Source organism: Diceros bicornis, chromosome 8 (genome assembly GCF_020826845.1).
Source record: "Diceros bicornis minor isolate mBicDic1 chromosome 8, mDicBic1.mat.cur, whole genome shotgun sequence".
Lineage (NCBI taxonomy): Eukaryota > Metazoa > Chordata > Mammalia > Perissodactyla > Rhinocerotidae > Diceros > Diceros bicornis.
The window spans coordinates 19,169,542-19,189,341 of record NC_080747.1 but is presented as its reverse complement, the minus strand read 5'-3'; the positions used below and the strand labels follow the sequence as shown (position 1 = coordinate 19,189,341).

General features: G+C 36.7%; 1 protein-coding gene across 1 annotated transcript in view; it reads left to right on the top strand.

The window, feature by feature from the left end:
- The window catches only part of PPARGC1A (PPARG coactivator 1 alpha), a 94,070-nt gene that overhangs the window by 52,513 nt on the left and 21,757 nt on the right, over positions 1–19,800 (top strand). Inside the window, exons 3-7 of the mRNA XM_058546819.1 lie at positions 3,440–3,634; positions 5,447–5,569; positions 6,457–6,661; positions 10,822–10,867; positions 10,977–11,050. Coding sequence (XP_058402802.1) covers positions 3,440–3,634; positions 5,447–5,569; positions 6,457–6,661; positions 10,822–10,867; positions 10,977–11,050 — 643 coding nt within the window. The remainder of the gene's footprint in view (positions 1–3,439; positions 3,635–5,446; positions 5,570–6,456; positions 6,662–10,821; positions 10,868–10,976; positions 11,051–19,800) is intronic.

The following is a 19,800-nucleotide window of genomic DNA, read 5'->3' as shown; positions in this document are numbered from 1 at the left end:
TTGATTGTTGAAACTCACACTAAACTAATTGAAATTGCCACAATGAGGGGCAGTGTCCACTCAACTTTACATATAGAAACATCTGTTGAGCTTCAATACAGAAGTGTCATCAGTAAATATCAAACTTTCTTCCCAGTCTTTTTTGATTGAAGAAAACACAGAGAATTTGAAATAATAACATTCTTTTCTTCCTTAATTCAAGAACAACTTTACTAAAACATACAGTCTTGGAGCACCTCTCTGAGTCACCCACCTAAAAGGATGATAATAAAAAGGTTTAATAAATCATTTCTAATGGACACTGATGATAAATAATGATTACAGCCCTACTGGTCCCTACTGGTTGAATTCCAGCCTGTCCTACCCATGTACCCCAACACACACACACACACACACAGCCAATCTTCCATCCCACAAACCGTCCCCTTGTGGCTCCAATAGAGAGGAGAATTTAAATAGTTGGTGATTTCATCGGGTCTTGTAAATTAATTACGACATTATCAAGCTCCAATATTTCTGCCATTGTATTTGGTATACATTCACCCAGGCTTATTAAAGAAATTGGAGAAAACCAGTTAATTTAAGTGTTCTTCAGCATTTTGACTTGATTGAAATTATCGTAGTTTGTTTACACTAGGAATGGAAATAAGATGCTATTGTATTATGTGATTGAAAGCAAATAGAGGCTTGTAGTATAGCTGGAAAGCCAAACACAAAATTTAAATGGGAGTAAACAAAATTACTCATTTATTGGTATACATCCTTAGCTGTTTTTCTTGAGGTATTTTTGAAGTTCAGTGAAATAAGCCTTTCTGAAAATCGCGATACCTGGAAAAATGAAAGCGTGTGTATGTACGTGTGTGTGAGCATCCACGTGTGTGCTTGACATATTTTCAAAGATTTTTTAATAGGTAGTATGGAGATATTTATATTAATGGAAACCTCATGGTTTTGAGATGATTTAAAAATATATATACTTCATTTAAATATAATTTTATTCAGAACAGTTTAATTACCTGAATTCAGTTTTTGGTATGTAGGGAAATCTAAATTAAAATAAAAAGGGAAAGATTAGAATCTTTGCATACCAGATTATGATCCTGGGCAGAAAATAAGGGAAAATCATCTCAGTATTTTTTTTTTTAAGCTTTTTTCTTTCTTCATTTCTCTTTTTTTTTTTTTTGAGGAAGCTTGGCCCTGAGCTAACATCTGTTGCCAATCTTTCCCTTCTTTTTTCTCCCCAAAGCCCCAGTACATAGTTGCATATCCTAGTTGCAGGTCCTTCTAGTTCTTCTATGTGGGATGCCGCCTCAGCATGGCTTGATGAGTGGTGAGTAGGTCTGTGCCTGGGATCCAAACTGGCGAACCCCGGGCCACTGAAGCGGACTGCACAAACTTAACTGCTATGCCACTGGGATGGCCCTCGGTATTTTTATTATTAAGATTACATGGACATGGTCCAGAAGAATTGAGGGGAAGGGATTTGTCGGTAAGGTTTTGTTATTGTATTGAGCTATTTGGACTTTTAAAAATCGGTCACTTTATGGAAGGAAGTGGTGCCATTTTGAAGTTAACAGTTCACCCCTTCTGATTAGGATTTGCCTTCTGCATTAGAGCCTTGAAACTCATACAATTGTCACTCCACCCTGTGTGCCCCAAACCACGTGCTTCACAAAATCAAGTCAGGGGCATTAAGGAGATGCATTATGCAAATGTAAAAAATGCTGAGTAAAGTTACCATGAGTACGGATGGCTCTTCTTAGCCCTTGAATCCAAAAGAGAAAAGTCCGTAGTTTTACTCCTGGATGGAGACTCATCAGTAATGAGAGAAAACAATTTTTATGTGAAAATAGAATGTATACGTGATAAAGGCCTGCTTAATTTCTCTAGTAATACAATTTGATTTTCTGATTAGCTGTCTTATTCTGTGATTCTTGTAATTTTGTCAGGTCAATTAACTGGAGTTCAGTGCTAGAGAGAAAGGAAGTGTGGGCACTGCCAGCCTCATTAGATGTCAGCAGCTTAGGTGCATTTTGTAATAGAATCTGTGTGGGATAATTTAGCTGGTATTGTTAATGTCATGAGGGTACAGAACTTAAAAAAAAAAGACTTATGAAGCAGGTCCAATTAGACAAACAATGTGAAGTGCTAAGAGAAGGAAAAGAAAGTGATCTACACAACTTATATTCTAGGCAATTAATTGCAGATTAATTATTATTCAGCAAGTAATCAATGACTATCTGTACTGTGCGCCCAGCATCAGCACTGGTTGCCCAAGTGCGTAGAGTATAACACGTCCCCCTATAAAAAAAGGTCCTCCAATTTGGGAGATATTGAAAGTTTTTGTACAGAGTACTGAAATGAACATTATCTTTTGTAATAAATTGTTCACAGGTTCTTCCCTTCCACTGGAGGGTTCTTGGAGGGATGGAGTTTTGTCTCATTTCTCTTTGTATCTCCAACACTTAGCACGGCCCTCACGTGTAGGTGTTCAAAAATATTTGTGGAATGAATAACTGAAGATTAGCTTTCCAAGGCTGTGTTGGTGGGAATGAATGTGGGAGGTGGGAAAACGAGATAGACTGTGTTTGCAGCAGCCGCCATTAGAAGTAACGTTGCATTACTAAGAATAGTACCCTGGGATACGAGAAATGAATGCATTTAAGAGATGTTACAAAGAAAGGCTCTACTTAGTGACTGACCAGATAAAGAAGACTCAAGGTAGATGCAGAGTTTAGGTCTGAAGAATTGTTACCCAAACTCAGGAAGTCAAGAGAAACAGCAGTTTTGTTGTGAAAGCTCCTAAGTTTGGGTTTTGGAGATGCAGGAGCTGTTATCAGGTAGAAATGTCTAGTCGGCACTTAGGGATTTATGACTAAAGTTGGGAGAGATGTCAAGGAGAGAAATAAATGCCTGTGGAGTGTTCAGTGATGAGATTATAATTGAAACCATGAAAGTGTATAATTTCAGTTTCAAACAGAGGGTTATCTAAACATTTCAGTGGGTATGCTGTACAGGAGATTGAAACGCTATATCTGAAGATGAACTAGATGACAGTTAAAATTCTCTCAAGCTCTGAGATTCTCTAAATCTTCTCTTGTAGTTAGGGAAACAAGACATAAACACGTGGAAAACGAGCGTGAACAAGACAGAATCATAGACAGCAATATTAAGCACTGACAGAATAAATTGCTAAATTGGACAGCTCGACGATCAGAGATTGATACAGTAGAGGTACTAATTAATTGTGCGATTCAGACCAAAAGTGAATTTGGAATTTGAGGACAACATGATCTTTGTATTCTGGCATGAGCACTCAAAATTTCATGTCCAGTTTACTCATTTGGTTAAACACGTTCAGTCTATACGGATCAATAGTGTTACTCCTATCTCCCAATGTCAACTCACTCACATCTTCTTCTGTTTTTTGTTTTCACAGAAGATAGATGAAGAGAATGAGGCAAACTTGCTAGCAGTCCTCACAGAGACACTGGACAGTCTCCCCGTGGATGAAGACGGATTGCCCTCATTTGATGCACTGACAGATGGAGATGTGACCACTGAGAATGAGGCTAGTCCTTCCTCCATGCCTGACGGCACCCCTCCGCCTCAGGAGGCAGAAGAGCCGTCTCTAGTAAGAACCCTTCCTACTGTTTAACAGGAATTGGAGTTGCCTCTGGCTACCCGCTGCATGGGTATGATGTAGTAACAATAAGGTCTGGATTTTTAATTTAGACTAATTCCAAAACAATTCCCAAGCATACTCAGAGTTGCAAATTCTGTGATTCTGTTTAAAAATGTTGATAATACAAGTCTTCATGTGGTCTTACTGCAGTTTTTTTTAAACTACCTTTTGCTGTTTATGTGTGTGTATTTATTTCTTAGTGTTATTTATGTTCATGGTATAAACTTACAAAATGTAGACAACTGAAAAGAATAGACTAAAAATTCGCCTGTAATTTCAAATAACCTCTAATATAAAAAGTGATTGAAATCTCCTCCTGTTTTAAGGTATATCATCAATATGTCTGTGAATTTTAAACATATGTATAATTTTTAATGGTTGCATAGTATTTTATTATTTGGAGATGTCCTAATTTATTAAGCAATCCGTTATGGTGAGATATTTAGTCTCTTTCTTATTTTTCACTATCATAAATTGTATAACATTTGACATATTTGTAGTTTTATTCTTATGCATACAATTCTAGATATAGAAAGCAGAGCAAGGGGTATGCAATATTTTAAGACTTTGGATCCATAATTCTTATGAAGATTGAAAAATAATAGCACATTTGCAACCTAAGTTACCTAAATTTATGGTAGGCAATGAAGAGTGAATTTGTTGGCAATGAAGAGTGAATTTTCTTTTCAATGCAGTGCTTGACCAGAATTTTATTAGTTCTAAGACACAGTTTACCTTCTCATCTGTGGTAGCCGTTTGTCATTTGCCATAAATCTGATGTAAGAGCATACTATGTAAATTATGGAATGCCGTCCTCCAGATTTTAATAATCTGCTGTGGCATGCCATTTAGAGGGTGTTTTTCTCCCATCTCTAAGTTTTTAAATATTAAAAGTACTCCACGTAAACATATGGAGACCCTACTTACATTTCTTTGCATTCTGAGATTTCTGGTCTAGAGAATATCTCATAAGTAATTGTTGCTTATTTCCCAATTTCTCCAGTTGTCAGTGTCATTGGATTTGCTGTCTAGTACTCTGATTCTTTTCATTGGTACCAGATGATTTTCATCCACACAATTGGTTTAACTGGGAGGGGTTGTTGACTCAGAGTCATACTGCATGTCTGAGCAGGGAGGTCCTGGGAGGCCATCAAATCAAATGAAGAAACAGAGGTCAAGAGATGGTAAATGCTTCGCCTGAGCCAGAATCCACATCTCCTAACTCAAGTTACTTACAAATCCTTTTTGGTGATACCCACTCTTTTATCACAAATATTCTTTGAATCAGTAAAATTTTATATTTGATTGTGCAACATGATTCAAAGCATTACAGAATCTTTCATTTAATGCCCCTTGATTCATTTGGGTTATTGAGGGAAAATATATTCCTTCCCCAATCCCAAAGTTCTCCTTTAGCAAGGCAGCTTTTCTCACCTAGTAGGTGTTTGGAAATTCTTTTAGGAAGATCTTTTTCTCTTTTTTTATCTAAAAGAAAAATTAAAGTAGACAATACTAAGTCTTGAATGTAGGAAAAGGACATACTTTCATAGTTGGTAGTGCAATGCCAAACTTTTTCTTACTTTTTAAAAATATGTTTCCTTTAGTGCTAATGTGCTAAGGTGTGATATAATTAAGAGTGATAGAATTAATTTTTATAATTATAATTAACTAATTTCAACTGTAAAATGTCAATAACATATTTTAATGCTTAAAAGATGCATAACTTTTTTTTGCTTTTCCCCTTCTCTGATATGTTTCTAGCTTAAGAAGCTCTTGCTGGCACCGGCCAACACTCAGCTAAGTTATAATGAATGCAGTGGTCTCAGCACCCACAACCATGCAAACCATAATCACAGGATCAGAACCAACCCTGCAGTTGTTAAGGTACAAATGTAAACTTTTTGGAAGTTTAGGAAGGAATGAGGAATTAGGAAGGAAAGTAACAAAGGGTTTTTGCTTGAAGCTATAGAACAAATGATAGGCTTGTGTATATGTGTTAAATCAGCTGGGATCCTGCAGTTGCTTCATGATGGTGAAACAAATTATGAAATAGGTTTCCAAAAGCGGCATTCTAGCTACTTTAAACCAGAAAGAGTTCATTTACAACTTGTCTTTGGACGATTGGAATGGAAGTTTCGCCATCTGTTACTCCTTGCCCACTTTATTAATATATGCAGCAGTGTGAGCTACAATAAAATTTGCTGATAGGTTGGTATTATCTATGAGTGACTTTAAGATGCAGGATTGCCATTTTGCCAGCTGTCTAACCTGAGAAAGATTGCTCTGGAATTACTGCAGAAGATCTATCTCTGCCATTAATTGGATGGAATGCTGGCAGTGACATAATTCGGTTAGCGGGCTGTATTAAACAATGTTTGTCTTGCCATTCACTGTGAGTGAAAACGGAGCGTTAAGGGGTACTTAAGAGAATTGTGAATACTGGGCTCCAGCAATCAGTGGCAAATTAAGGTTTAAACCAGCTTATTTTTTTTTATTCACAGTAAAGGCGCTGTAGGGTCTTGTTAGTTAAATGTTGCTGAGTAGGAACATTGAAATGTAGGAGAAATGAAATAAAAAGCTGCATAAATGTCATTTAGGAATTTTAAATGTAATTTTCTCTCCTTGTTCTGCAAACAATTATTCACAGCTCATAGATCTAGTACACTTAGACTGAACACTTCATTGAAAATCGCATCTCTTCAGAAAACCTATATCCATTCTGATAAGGTTCAGTTCACTAATTTTAGTTTTCTTTATGCCTTCTTTTTAAGACTGAGAATTCATGGAGCAATAAAGCAAAGAGCATTTGTCAACAGCAAAAGCCACAAAGACGACCCTGCTCGGAGCTTCTCAAGTATCTGACCACAAATGATGACCCTCCTCACACCAAACCCACGGAGAACAGGCACAGCAGCAGAGACAAATGCACCTCCAAAAAGAAGTCCCACACGCAATCGCAGTCACAACATTTACAAGGTGGGCTGGGGACCAAAACACGCTCTGTCACAAATGGCAAGATTTTGTCTTTTTTAATGGCTGAGTAGTATTCTATTGTATGTATATACCACATCTTCTTTATCCATTTACCTGTTGATAGGCACTCAGGTTGCTCCCAAGTCTTGGCTATTGTGAATAATGCTGCAATGAACATAGGGGTGCATATATCTTTTCAAATTAGTGTTTTTGTGTTCTTTGGATAAATATCCAGAAGGGATGGGGGAGAGACATTCTGTTAGTGAGGGTGCTGGAGGCTAAGCAAGCATTCACCAGGCTGAGAATGCCCAAATTTCAGGCTTTTGTTCCAGGGGTGTCTCTCCGGAAAGAGAATTCAGCACTTTATTAGAGCTGGGAAAAAAACCCTCCCTTGGACACAGGTTGAACATATCCTATTCAGCTGATATGCAGCCTAATTCACAATCTCCAAAAGGCACCTGAAATGTTAGCCGGGTGTGGGGGCAGGTGAAGGAGGCGAATTGCAACATCAGATGAGGTTTATATGAATCTCTGCAATGCTGAGATAATTGAAGTTCTAAGCGAGCTGGGCTAGCCAATTCATTGAAGAGCTTTTATTTTTTCCCTTCCAATAATAGAAAAAAGTGAAGCATTGTTGATTTGCTGTATATACCTTAAGAAATAGTAAATAGTATTTATGCAGCCTCTCTCGATAATTAAGTGCATTCTTCTTTTTTTAGAATACATATTATGCACACAGATTTTATTTTGTAAATAAGGATTTGGAAATTCCTGGAATTTTTTTTGTTTGCTTTCTATTTTAAAAAATATTGCCTAGATTAAACTAAACATCTGGGTTGATTTTTATTATCCCCATACGTTGCTAGAAGGCTGACACTTCTGGGACAGGTTGGGGTCATTTTGGGAAAACTCTTCGTGGCAGAAATATAATTTTCCTTCTTTTTGGCTCCTCTCAAAATATTCCAGTCTTAAAGGCCCAAAGACGAGTTGGTGAAAGTTGCTGTGGTTTAAGATAGTGCAGCTTCCACGTTAGTGCTACCTCTAAACTTGTAGTGGAATTAGGCATATTCTCAAATAGCAAATATAAACATCCACGTCTTCTTTTCCTTTTGTTTCCCCAATTTCCCCTTCCAGCTGCAGAGTGGTAGCCCCTGATCCCTGTTTTGAACCATGATTATTTCATACAGGTATGCTGTTGCTGCTGCTTTTAATAAGTATTTTCTTCCCCAGTGTTTTGAATTTCCCTCTCTCATCCCTACTTCCCCATAAGCCCGGGATTTTCAGGAACCCTCCTTTAATATTTTAAATCGACTTTCAGTTAAGTTTTCCCTGGTGAAAACCTCAAAATCATTGACTGTTCCTTTCAGTTCAGGGAAATATACTTATCAAAATGGGCCGGATTCTCTTCGCTTGCTTCACCTTGATGGGCCCCTCATACACGTTGGCTGGAACAGTTTTTCTTAGAGCATAACGAGCCATGCTGTGGGACTGCTTGGCGCTGAAGGCCTCGGGTGAAGGAAAGCTAGCTGGGCTCGCTCCAGTGAACGAACTGAAGAATTCACTGGGCTGCTCTCCACCTCGTCCTAGTCTTGTGTTCATTTTCTGGAGCTGAATTTGAAGTCCCAAGCTTGATGAAACCCTGTAGTCAGTGAACCCAGCCCAGCAGTACGTGTTTTAAAGATGTTTTTTTGAAATTTTAGTTGGTCCTTTTAGATTTTGAGGGTTTTTTTATTTTTTAAATCCACTTACCACTAAATATTACTGTAAACTGTTACAAACCATGGCAGTGAGAAATTAAATTGGCCTGTGGAGGACATATTCTTTAAACAAGACCTGCTGTATGTGTTTTTTTTTTAAGGTATATGTCTGTGGTGAGGCATAAAAAGCTTATCCCAGAACAAAGCCTATTGACAAAAAAAAAAAAAAAAAATGTAGTTACTAAAGGCTTAAAAGAAAATAAACATTACTGGCAGTTAATAACCAACAGGAAATAAATACTCAGCTTTAATAAATTAAATTATTATTCAAAATTTAAAAGTAGAAAATATATGAGCAATTAGAGACAATAGCTAAGAGGATCTACTGAGGTTTCCTTTGTTAATGTATTGTAATTTTTTCTCATTGAACTTCATGTGTGTTTTCTGTAACATTGTGGGGTCAAGGTTCTTGTCAGTTCCTTAGGATAATGGTCTGTGGTCTGGCCTTTAGTGCGTGTTGGTGTCCCATTTATTCATTCATTTGCTAATGCATTCATTCATCAAAAATATCATGATCTGCCTGAAAAAGATGCATTTCTGCCCTCAAGGATCTTAGATTCTCTGGTCTACCAGTCATTGGAACAGTGTGGATTAAACTCCCAGTAAACCAAATCAATGCTCCTCTAGTGGTAGCTTTTGTGAGCATGAGCTTATTCAGGGATAAGGTTCTGTGTGTGGTTTGGGGCTGTACCCTTCCTATGGCCCTCATTGCTGTTTGTTTTTGGTCCCATTAAATATGGCTGCTGCCTATTCCTCTCCTTCCATTGCCCTTGGCCTTACCTGTACTCAACTGTCAGAATTTTGGGGGTCTTCCTTTGAGTGTTTTGGATAGCCTACCCCACACCTTGAAAACCAGAATTCCAGTGACTGATTTTCAATGTACATTTAATGTGTGACATAGCTCATAGTTCATATCTGGTGATATTTTATACAGAAACTGTATGCATTATCCTAATTAATCGTTGAGCACCGTGAAAGCTGGTAAAGTTCTTTCCTAAGTTTGTTCTTTTTGAAAGGCTCGTTATATCAGACATACTAAAAAAATTAATGTAAAACCAGTTCATTTATCTGTATATATGAAAAATCCAATCAATCAATGTACCTAATTTGTAGAAGACAGCATGAGCTTCATATTACTTGGATGCACATTGGATAGATGATAAACCATTCAATTGTTTAAAAACTGAATCTAAATCTACAAATTAAATATGTAAATACTATTTATCCAAGTAAAGTACCTAATTTCAGCCTAATTTGGACATAAATAATATTTTCACATTTCAAAAGATCTTAATTACTGGGATTGATTAATTTACTTTAATATCTATTGAATGCAATTCCTTTTGGTGATAGGGGAAAGGAAACATATTCTGAGCTGACTCTGCCAGTAACTAATTTTATGACCCTGGAAATATCATTTAGCATCTTTAGTTCTCAGGTTTTTCATCGATAAAATAAGAAAGTTTATTCTAAAGACCTTTTTGGTTTCAAGTTATGATTTTCATTACATAAATGACTATCTCTTGACCTTTTGAAAGTAGTTATTTTAATGAGAAAAAATTGACATAAACCTACATACATATAAATACATCTTTATAGATAAGCATATGTATACATAATATGTGGATGTATATCCCAAGTACGTTTCTCATCATGTTTTCCCCTCCTTCTGTTCAAAATACAAGACTGCCAAGGAGAAGCAATTGAAATTTTGGAGTGAGAAGAAGATTCTTACTCCATCCTTCATAATTGGGAAATGCCTCCTGTAGGAGGTAAGATTTAGGAAGCATAAAAGGAAGTAGATGAGCTCTCTTTGCAAGTCTATAGGTCTTTCAACTGATAAATATAGTATCTTACTTTAGTTGTTTTATCAGATATGGGGATCTGAACCCCTTTTAAGCCATCTGAGTCAATGTCCACAATTTGCCACTATCTCTTAATTAATTTTCAGTGAATGGAATGGTTATTGCATGAGCTTTGGCCTCATAGAAATAACGTATTCTCAGGGCTATATATAAAATTACACATTTTAGGAGAAAAATCAACTGAATATTCATAACGTTCTGTCATCTTGTAGTTACTCTGCTGTTTTCTTGCCTAAACAAACCGTGTACTGTATTCCAAATTAAAATAGCAAACATCCTTTCTCTCTGATGCAAATTTTAACAGGGATGCTACATTTTTGGGAAAATTCTGTTTTTGTGTTTTCAAATGATAGTTTACTGATGCAATGTTGTTTGGAATTCATTTTAGCATAATAGACTGTTGTCTGACTTTGATCCAATATTCAGAATTTCCTTAATTTACTTTTCCAGTTTCCAGTTTCCAACCTGACTGTAGTAGAAAGAAAACAAATCTAAAAAACACTCAATATTTCATAATTAGTTTCCTTTTTTTTTCCTTTAGCCAAACCAACAACTTTATCTCTTCCTCTGACCCCAGAGTCACCAAAGTAAGTATTAAGAAATGTAACCATGTTCAGAAAGGGAAGGGGGTTCTAATACATTTGGCTACAGCAACTCCATTTCAGTTTGTTTTTATAAATGTGCCATATCTTCCAGTGACCCCAAGGGTTCCCCATTTGAGAACAAGACTATTGAACGAACCTTAAGTGTGGAACTCTCTGGAACTGCAGGTAAGCCTTACATTTCACTTGGAACTTTGTGTGTGTGTGTGTGTTGTGTTATATATTAAATAATAAAATATTTTCTATGTGACTAATGAAATTAACAGAGTACAAACATTGGATAAGAAGTTATCTATAAATATTTTCAATTGTTTATTTTATTTATTTATATTTTAAATATTTGTTGCTGAAATCACGTCGAATAAAGTGTTCTTTTTTTTTTTTTTAATGTTTGAATGTTTGAAAGACATTTTTTTTTTTGAGGAAGATTGGCCTTGCAATAACATCTGTTGCCAATCTTCCTCTTTTTTCTTTTTTCTCCCCAAAGCCCCAGCACATAGTTGTGTATCATAGTTGTAGAGTTCTAGCTCTTCTATATGGGACGCCGCCTCAGCATGGCTTGATGACCAGTGAGTAGGTCAGCGCCCAGGATCTGGACCAGCGAACCCCAGGCCGCTGAAGCCGACTGCACGAACTTAACTGTTACACCACCGGGCCAGCCCCTTGTTTTATTTTTTTTTTTAAGAGAAGACATTTGTTGTGGGTCAGGCCTGGGCCAGACCCTCTGAAGTATACTATTGCTTTGGATCCTCAAATAACCATATTTCAGATTAAGCCATGAATACTTGAATAGGAGGAGAAATTAACATTTATTGATATCCCACTCAATAAATGTGCCAGGCATATAAGAGTTTTGATTAATTTCACAATGACTTCATGAGGATGGTAGTAGTTTCTCATTTTTAAAGTGAGGAAATAAGGTTCAGAGATGTTAAGTAACTTGCCCAAGATCACAGAGCTAGAAAGCAAGGAGCAAAGGTCCGGACCAGGTTTACTAATTACCAGTGCTTCACTTGGAATATTTTCTTACTTTCCACTATACATAACAGTATAATACTCTCTTATTTATGTTACCATTTTTATATCTTTCCAGCAAAGGAGAAAAATGAAAATACATCCATTCACCAAAACAAAATGTTCTTATATATTTTTAAACAACAGCAATTTCCCTCACCATTTAGACTTTTGAACTCATTTAGCCAGTCTTTACTTCACATAATGAAGAGGAAGGAGTTTTAAAAACTTGGACTAATCCTTGAGAAACTTATTAATCTTGAAGGAGGTCCTGGGCAGACTTCTAGGTTGGTTGTAAATGATGCCTTTGCACTAAGTGCTTTGGGTTTATATTCTTGAACCCCACCAGGAAGTGCATCTTAGGATGTCTGAACAAGAAGCTCCTTGGCTCTGGCCATTGCTGATAAGGGTAAAGGAACAGTAAGTTAAACAAGATGCTTTCAACCAGAACTATGGTGCCTACACGCACTGTGGTCATTGTCACTAAGTTTAATTTCACACTTTGAGTTTGCTAAATTGCCTCCTTATGAAAAGTGTATTGCATGATTGTGTGATTTGATCAAGCAGTAGAGTAGTTAATTTCATGGTATTTATATATATTTTATGTGTGTGTGTATATATATTCATCTACAAATATATCTTTATATGCATATACATGTATACAACCATATATTCACTTATAAGCATATGCATATCATTTCTTAAATAAATTATAATTTACATATATGATAAGTAACTTTTATGTGCGTATATTATATGGAGTAGAGGCCTTCTTATCTGACCAGTGAGAATGAGTATTTGATGGGTTTATCTAAAAGGTGATCAAAGTGTACATAGTTTTGTCTCTTTACTTTTGCTTAAAACCTATAAATATACATTCAAATATGAAATTTTTGGTATAAGACAGAGACCTTTGCCTTTAACTTAAATGTGCTACTTGGGGATCCATTCATCTTTTTGGCATAAACTGTAAGAATAATGCATCATAGACGGTAGCCACTTTTTGTTTCTTGCACTCTGAAGGAAAAGAATTAAAGATATTTGTACGGTAATCTGAGTACAATTGTTCTAGATTTTTATGATTTTTGTATAAATCATAATTATAATTCCCCACGTTTTCCCAGTGTTTTCTGATACAACTAATTTGACAGTCCTTCTTTTAGTGATATACCTTTATTGGATCTTTTTACAGAAATGACTTTTATTACTCATATTTCATTTGTTTATGTACATTTTATTATCTTACATAATTTCCCTCACCAGTATAATGGATACTAACTAGTTTGGGAAAATATATTACTGTGGCTTATAGTAACAACTCAACTGAAAGGACTCTGTTAACTAGGGTGTTCAGAATCTTGTGGGTATTAGTTATTTTGTTTTGGAGAGAATTGAGAGAGCTTCCACTATTTATACTGATACCAAGCTTTCCGTTAAAGAAAAACTTTTTATTATTCTCTGACTATAAATAATATAAGCTTAGTATAAAAATGTCAAAAATAAATAGTGGAAAAAATTATTCATAGTTCTAAGATGCAATGATATCCATAGCATTGTTTTCTATGGATATTTGATATATCTGTGATCATTTTGTATACATATAATTTGGAATCCTGATTTTTCAATTAAAATTTTAATAGGGAATTTTTTTATCATCACAGACCCTTTATTATCAGGCTTTTAGCATGCTATATAACATTAAAGTAGGTACATCAAAATTTATTTAATCATACTGCTATTGTTATACGTTTAGGTTGTTTTAAAGTGTTACCATTTTGAAATAGCTCTGCAGTGGAAATCTTGGTTCATAAATTTTTAAATCTTATTTTATCAAAATAAATTCCTAGTAGTTATTAATACTGAATATAAGGATATAAATATCTTAGAAGCTTCTTACATATATTGCCACGTTGCTTTCTGAAAGAAGTATTTCCATTTGTAGTCCTATTAGCACTATTTGGATCTACTTGCTTTATTATATCCTTGCTAGCCTTGGGTAACTTCATTTTTAAAATGTTTTGCTAATTTATATGTATGAACATATTATTTAAATTTCATTTCTTCTATTAATGAGATTAAGGTGTTACAAAAAAGCACTTACTTTTATTTTCTTCTTTCCAGAAGTTTTAATATTTCTCTTATTGATAGACACTTAATTTTAAACATTTTAGTTATAATTTTGAAAGGTTAGTACTGTACACTATTGAAAGGCAGGTAGAGATTTATAAAAGATACTTTTTTTAAATACTTAGAATCCTTAAAAACACATACACATATTTCAGTCAGTGAACCAGAATTTATCTTACAGTTTAAATCCCTTTTTCTTGGTGCTTTGAAAGATTATCGGGTACAATGGAAATCAATTCCCAACATATTTTTAATACCTGCTCTATTCTTATAATATCATAGGTCTTAGTGGGTGTACAGCAAGTGTAAGACATAGAGAATAATCCATGTAAAGCATGGAACATTGTGCTTGGCCCATAGTCGGTGCTAAATAAATGTTCTTGTGATTAAGATATGGGCTTACAGTGTGTTGGGAAAATAACACATTGTAGAAGTAGAATGAAGGGAAAATATTTATTATTGATGATGTTTTGCTACCTTCTAAAAAATGTGGGCCCAGAGTGTGCCGTTTGGTTTGTTGATCATGGTGGTTATAAGCGTCAAGATACAAACTGGGGAAGCTGAGAGGGCCAAAATGCATTACGTAAGAGAAGGAATCGCGAGCTATAGAAAAACAAAGGGTTGCAGAGGAACTCGGAGGATGCTAAAGGAGGCTGGAAGGAGAAGTTTGGAACATGCCCAGAGGTGGCATATGGAGGAGGAGAGTTTTTTTTTGATAGAGATATTGTGGGTTTAAAATGCTATGCAGTGTGTGATGTTTACGATCTCCATCTCCTCTAACAATCTTTAGTAAAATTTGTTGCATAGTAGTGTTTGGAGGATGTGACAAACACTGGTTGTGCCTCAAGAGAATCACTAAAGGGAGAAAAAAAGTTATGAAAAGGAACCCTGTAACACGGCTTCAAGTTAAATACAATGATTGTGCACGAGATTGAAAAGAATTATAAAGACAGTTCAGGACTGAAGGAAGAGTTCAGGCAATACTATTACGCTGTGAACGACAGAGGTGATCCACGGACAGGAGTCGGGAGGAAATTGAGCTCTTCACAGGCTAAGCTGACTTCGGAAGCCTTAAGGGAGAAAAATAGTTGTATCCGATTTTGAAGTGTACAGGTGGAAAGGGGAGAAGATGTTGATGGAGCAGAAGCAGGAAGGCAGGAAATCAGAGATGTTTAGGTAAAAATGAATTTGTCATGGGCAGTGAAATCTGTAAGGAACGACATGAGATTCTGTGTTAACTTCACCTACTGAGGTCATTGTACCCGGCCGCTCATCTTTTCAAGTTTTGACCATCTTTACTTGTCCCTTTTCATTGACCTTAACGCTGTCTCCTTTTTGGCACTCTCATACATAAAGTTGTATATTCTTTTTGTGGCAAATCCCCTTAGTTCCCCATGAAATTGACCATATACTGCTTTTTGTGTGAATTTACCAAATCCAGGAAGAAGAAACTCCTCTTTGATATTCTTTCAACAACAGCTACTTCTACTGTTACTACAAATCCCAGAGATTAGACGCTCCCTAATAGGCACCTCACATGTATTATCTTTTTTGACTCTCTGCCTATTTAATTGTTGAGGAAAAAGCTAGATGTTGATTCTAGCTCTGTGGTGGACCCTGGGTTCAAAGCAGTTCTCTCTGAGTAGAGATTATGTCTCTTTCCTAAAGCTTGAATTTTAAAGATAGTAGTTGACATCTGTTATGTTAAATAGCTTTCATTTCACTTGCCAAGTGTCATTGATTGCTATTGGCTGCCAGGAGCATTGTGTTGAGAAGGATTCTAAGGCCAAGTCTGTACTCAGTGGGAATGTCATGATCAATTAGTGATGTCTGCCATAGGTGCAGCAGGGGGTGGACGGGGTGGAAATAGCATTCATGTTGTTGATTTGTTGATCCTTGGTCTACACGCTTAATCTGTTTGGTTGTGGCAGAGGAAATGGATCAAGCTGTTGCCCAGGCCTTTCTGGTGTCTTCTTTCACTTTACTTTCTGTGAAATTTTCCAAACATTGAAGTGGAAATGTAAAGAGTCAACAAAATTCTAAGACCTCCAGCATAATCCCTCTCCCCCATCTGCAGAGTCTTTGGGAAACAGGAGGGATGAGATAGGAAGTTTGCTTTATTAGGTATCGCCAGCTGGTCTGACTTTGTGATTGTCCTAAACTAGCTCATTTTGGCTGATAAAAAAAAGCGCTTCTCTTTTACAGGTGTAAAAACTAATTTGATTTCAAAATAGCTGTTAGTAAAGCAAGACGAGAGAAAAGAATGCTCTTTTGGCAGAAGGCATTTAAATCTATTGCATATGGAGATTTTCAGAGTGCTAGACTTTTTTGTTTCTGAAATGGGAATGGCAAAAAAACGTCAGCTCAACAAGATGATGGTTTTAACCACAAGACATGAAGGAATTTGGTTAGGGACCAAAGTGACTGACCCAAATTTCATATATATATATATAGTTTTTATTGTTATTATTATAAAAGTAATAAAAAGCAACATAAATATTTTATAACTAATTAGGGAAATGAGAAGAATAAAATAATCAGCCATCTCATTGGCTTAATACACTAGGTCTTAGCAATTTTTTCCTCCATTTATATATCTTTTTTCCCATGGTTTTGATGATAGTGGACGTGTGATTTGGTGTCATTTATTTTTCATTTAATGTTTTCCCTCGGTTTAAATCAGCAATCATTCAAAGGGTACTTCAGTGGACTTGTGCTTAAAAGAAAACGCACTCATTAACCAATCAATTTGTAACTTCTTCTTCTTCTTTTATGTGGAGGTTTTTTTTTTGGTTGGGAAGATTGGCCCTGAGCTAACATCTGTGCCTATCTATCTTCCTCTATTTTGCATGTGGGATGCCACCACAGTGTGGCTTGATGAGCGGTACATACATAGGTCTGCACCCGGGATCCGAACCCATAAACCCTGGGCCCTCGAAGCAGAACATGTGAACTTCATTGCTACAACACTGGGCAGCCCCATATGTGGAGTTTCATATTGTCTTTTTGGGACTTCCTCCCGAAAGTTTATTTTGCTGGATGGAATGTTGACAAATAGCATAAATTTGCTGTACTTTTAGTATATACTTCTTTTGTATGTGACTTATCTTTAGGGAAACAGACCAAAACAAAATATGAGCAGTAGTTGGTAGTTTTAAAAAGAAAACCACAGCACCAGAGAACTGGAAAGTGATTGTGACAGGTCATATAATCCATTCTTGTGCCTGAGAACCTGAGAAAGGGAGACCCAACAAATCCTCTTTACAGCCCATTCCAATGTTTGGCAACTCTGACTGTCACGAATTTCTTCCATATTTCAAGCACAGCCTTCATTTTCTGTTTTTAATCTCATTCTTCTTGACCCAATGTCTGGAAAGATAATTCCTTTGTTCCTCAGTTTTCTTTTCTCAAAATGATGCTATTCAATTTCCTTTAAGGATAATGAAACAATTTCCTCTTTCCCATCAGTTTGAGGGGTTTGGTGCTAGACCTGGAAAGACAGGCTCCCCTCAACCCCACCCTCTTCTTCTCTCCTGCCCCAGCTCTGTAGGAAAGTGCAAGAGGGCCAATTGATAATGTCTTCATCTTCCGTGAGCAGCAGTTGGGGAATTAGGCACATGTCATAGGAACGTTCTGAAGCTTTCCTGCAAGGCCAGTTTGTTCCCCAGTAAGCAGCGGGGTTATAGGAAATACTTAACAAGCAGTCAAGACAGGGGCACTCAGTCAGAGGGAGGGGAGACTGAAGCCAGAGGGAGCACCAGAGCAGGGTGTGGGAGGCCCCTCTGTGCCAAGTGTTAGCACTTTGGTTGCTGGCTCTTGTGGAGCTCATGAGTCCTTGTGGATGTGGGGGGGTGGGGTGAAGCAAGAGAGGAACTTTAATCAAAGAAATATTTTAACAACTGTTGTAGCAGTAACAGTTCATAGTGTGTGAGTATCAGCCCTCCCTATGTTCTCTTGACACCTATTCCAAGTTCTTAAGGCCTAAAATATGTGAGTAGAACAAGTCACACCCCTCTCTTTGCCCAGTCCTCATTTTTTGGTGAGTTTTTAAGCAAATTAGAAACTCATCTTTTCAATGTTTTTCCTTAAGAAATATCTGAATTGACGTGCGACGTGAGAAAAATCCCACTGTCAAGTAAACTTCAAAGTGAACCACAGATTTAGCAGTAGATTCTCTAAGATGTTCTAAACTATTTAAAAAAATCCTACTGAAGTCATCGGGTGGATACTAGAGCATAAAAAGCAGAGCAGAGGAGTCACCATTTATCAGAGTCATTCAATTAAACAAACAAACCCAAAAGAGAACTCCTCAAAGACAATCGTTTTATAGCACGTAATGGAAAACCAAACAAAACAAAACTTGTCTCTGATTTTTTTTTTAATAAAAGGGCTGTTTAAAAAGATGACTCTAGAGTGTGTACCACTTCTCCCAGATTTGCTGTGCAGAAGTGCATAAGTGTGAGTGATGTAGAGGTGCTTGTTTATTATAGAGCACATTTCAATGCAGTAATCATAAATATTGCTAAGGTTGTGCTCTGTTGAAATATGACCTACATACTCTTGATTGTTTGTGTTACGTGATTTGTCTGACACCCATTACATTCTGGGTAATAGCAGCCATTTGTTGCTCTGCACAGCAGGCTCTTTTGACAAAAGAAAATAGGCAGCAATAAAAAAGCTATAGTCTGAATTACATTCTGCACAGCACTGCACTGCTGAGAGTTTGTGCAAGTGTGTTAACAATGCTCTGAACTGCCTCTTGTCAGCCTTCAGCCTGTAATGGCCATCTGTCCTCACATAAATCTGTCAAAACCTGCTAAGTTCAAGAGAGAGCATGGAATATACCTTGTACTGTCAACACCAAAATGTACACATTCCCCAGAAAATCAACACACAGGAAATAATCCGGAGGTTATAGGAGGCATTAGCACTGTTGATTTAGGCTTGTGGGATGAAATGGAGAGTCCGGCGATTAGTGGGAAGATGAGCAAAGGTAGCGGCATTAAGGAATTGAGTATTGACGGCCCTCCCACAGCCGGGGAAGAAATTCTGGGTAGGGGAGATAGGGTTAGAGAAATCCGGTTAGTTCAGGGGCAGCAAGGAGTTCCCTGTCCAATCAACGGCTCTTAAAAGTTTGACAGTATGTTAAAAGAAAAAAAAAAAATGCTTCCTACACTTTTGTTTTGGCTTGTATTGTTTGGCTTTGGATCTCAACTATATCCAGAAATAGATTTTGAACCAGGCCCTAGTGATAGGAAGTCTTGTGATCCTTGAGATTTCTCAGTCTTGATCTGAGCTATTCTCTGATTAAAGACGTTTCAGAAAGTTTAGGGAATTATCTGAATTATTTTCCCCTCCCCACGTACTCACTAATCCTAAAACAACTTCCATCCGCTAAGCAAGTGTTATTTATTTGTTTTAACAAGGAGTGTCAACAGAAATTTATAGCTCTGAGATTTTCCCTCACAGGGTATATTTGGTTATCTCAGAGTATTTCTGTAAATTTTAAGCATATATGCAAGAAAATATACTTACTTCAAATTCTAAAGAATTGTCTCTTTATTAAAAAGAACTGTGAAGTCTTTGGGACTGAGTCTCTGAAAGATCACCATCTGGCGAAGTATCCAGCACATAGTAGGTCTTCAGGGAATGGCTGTTCAGTTGCCACAGGCTTCCAATATGTGAAGGAGGTGAAAGGCTTTGTTTTTAACTCATAGATGTTACAATCAGGGTGTCGCCACTCCCAGGAGCAACTGGAGAATCAGTTATTTAAGCGA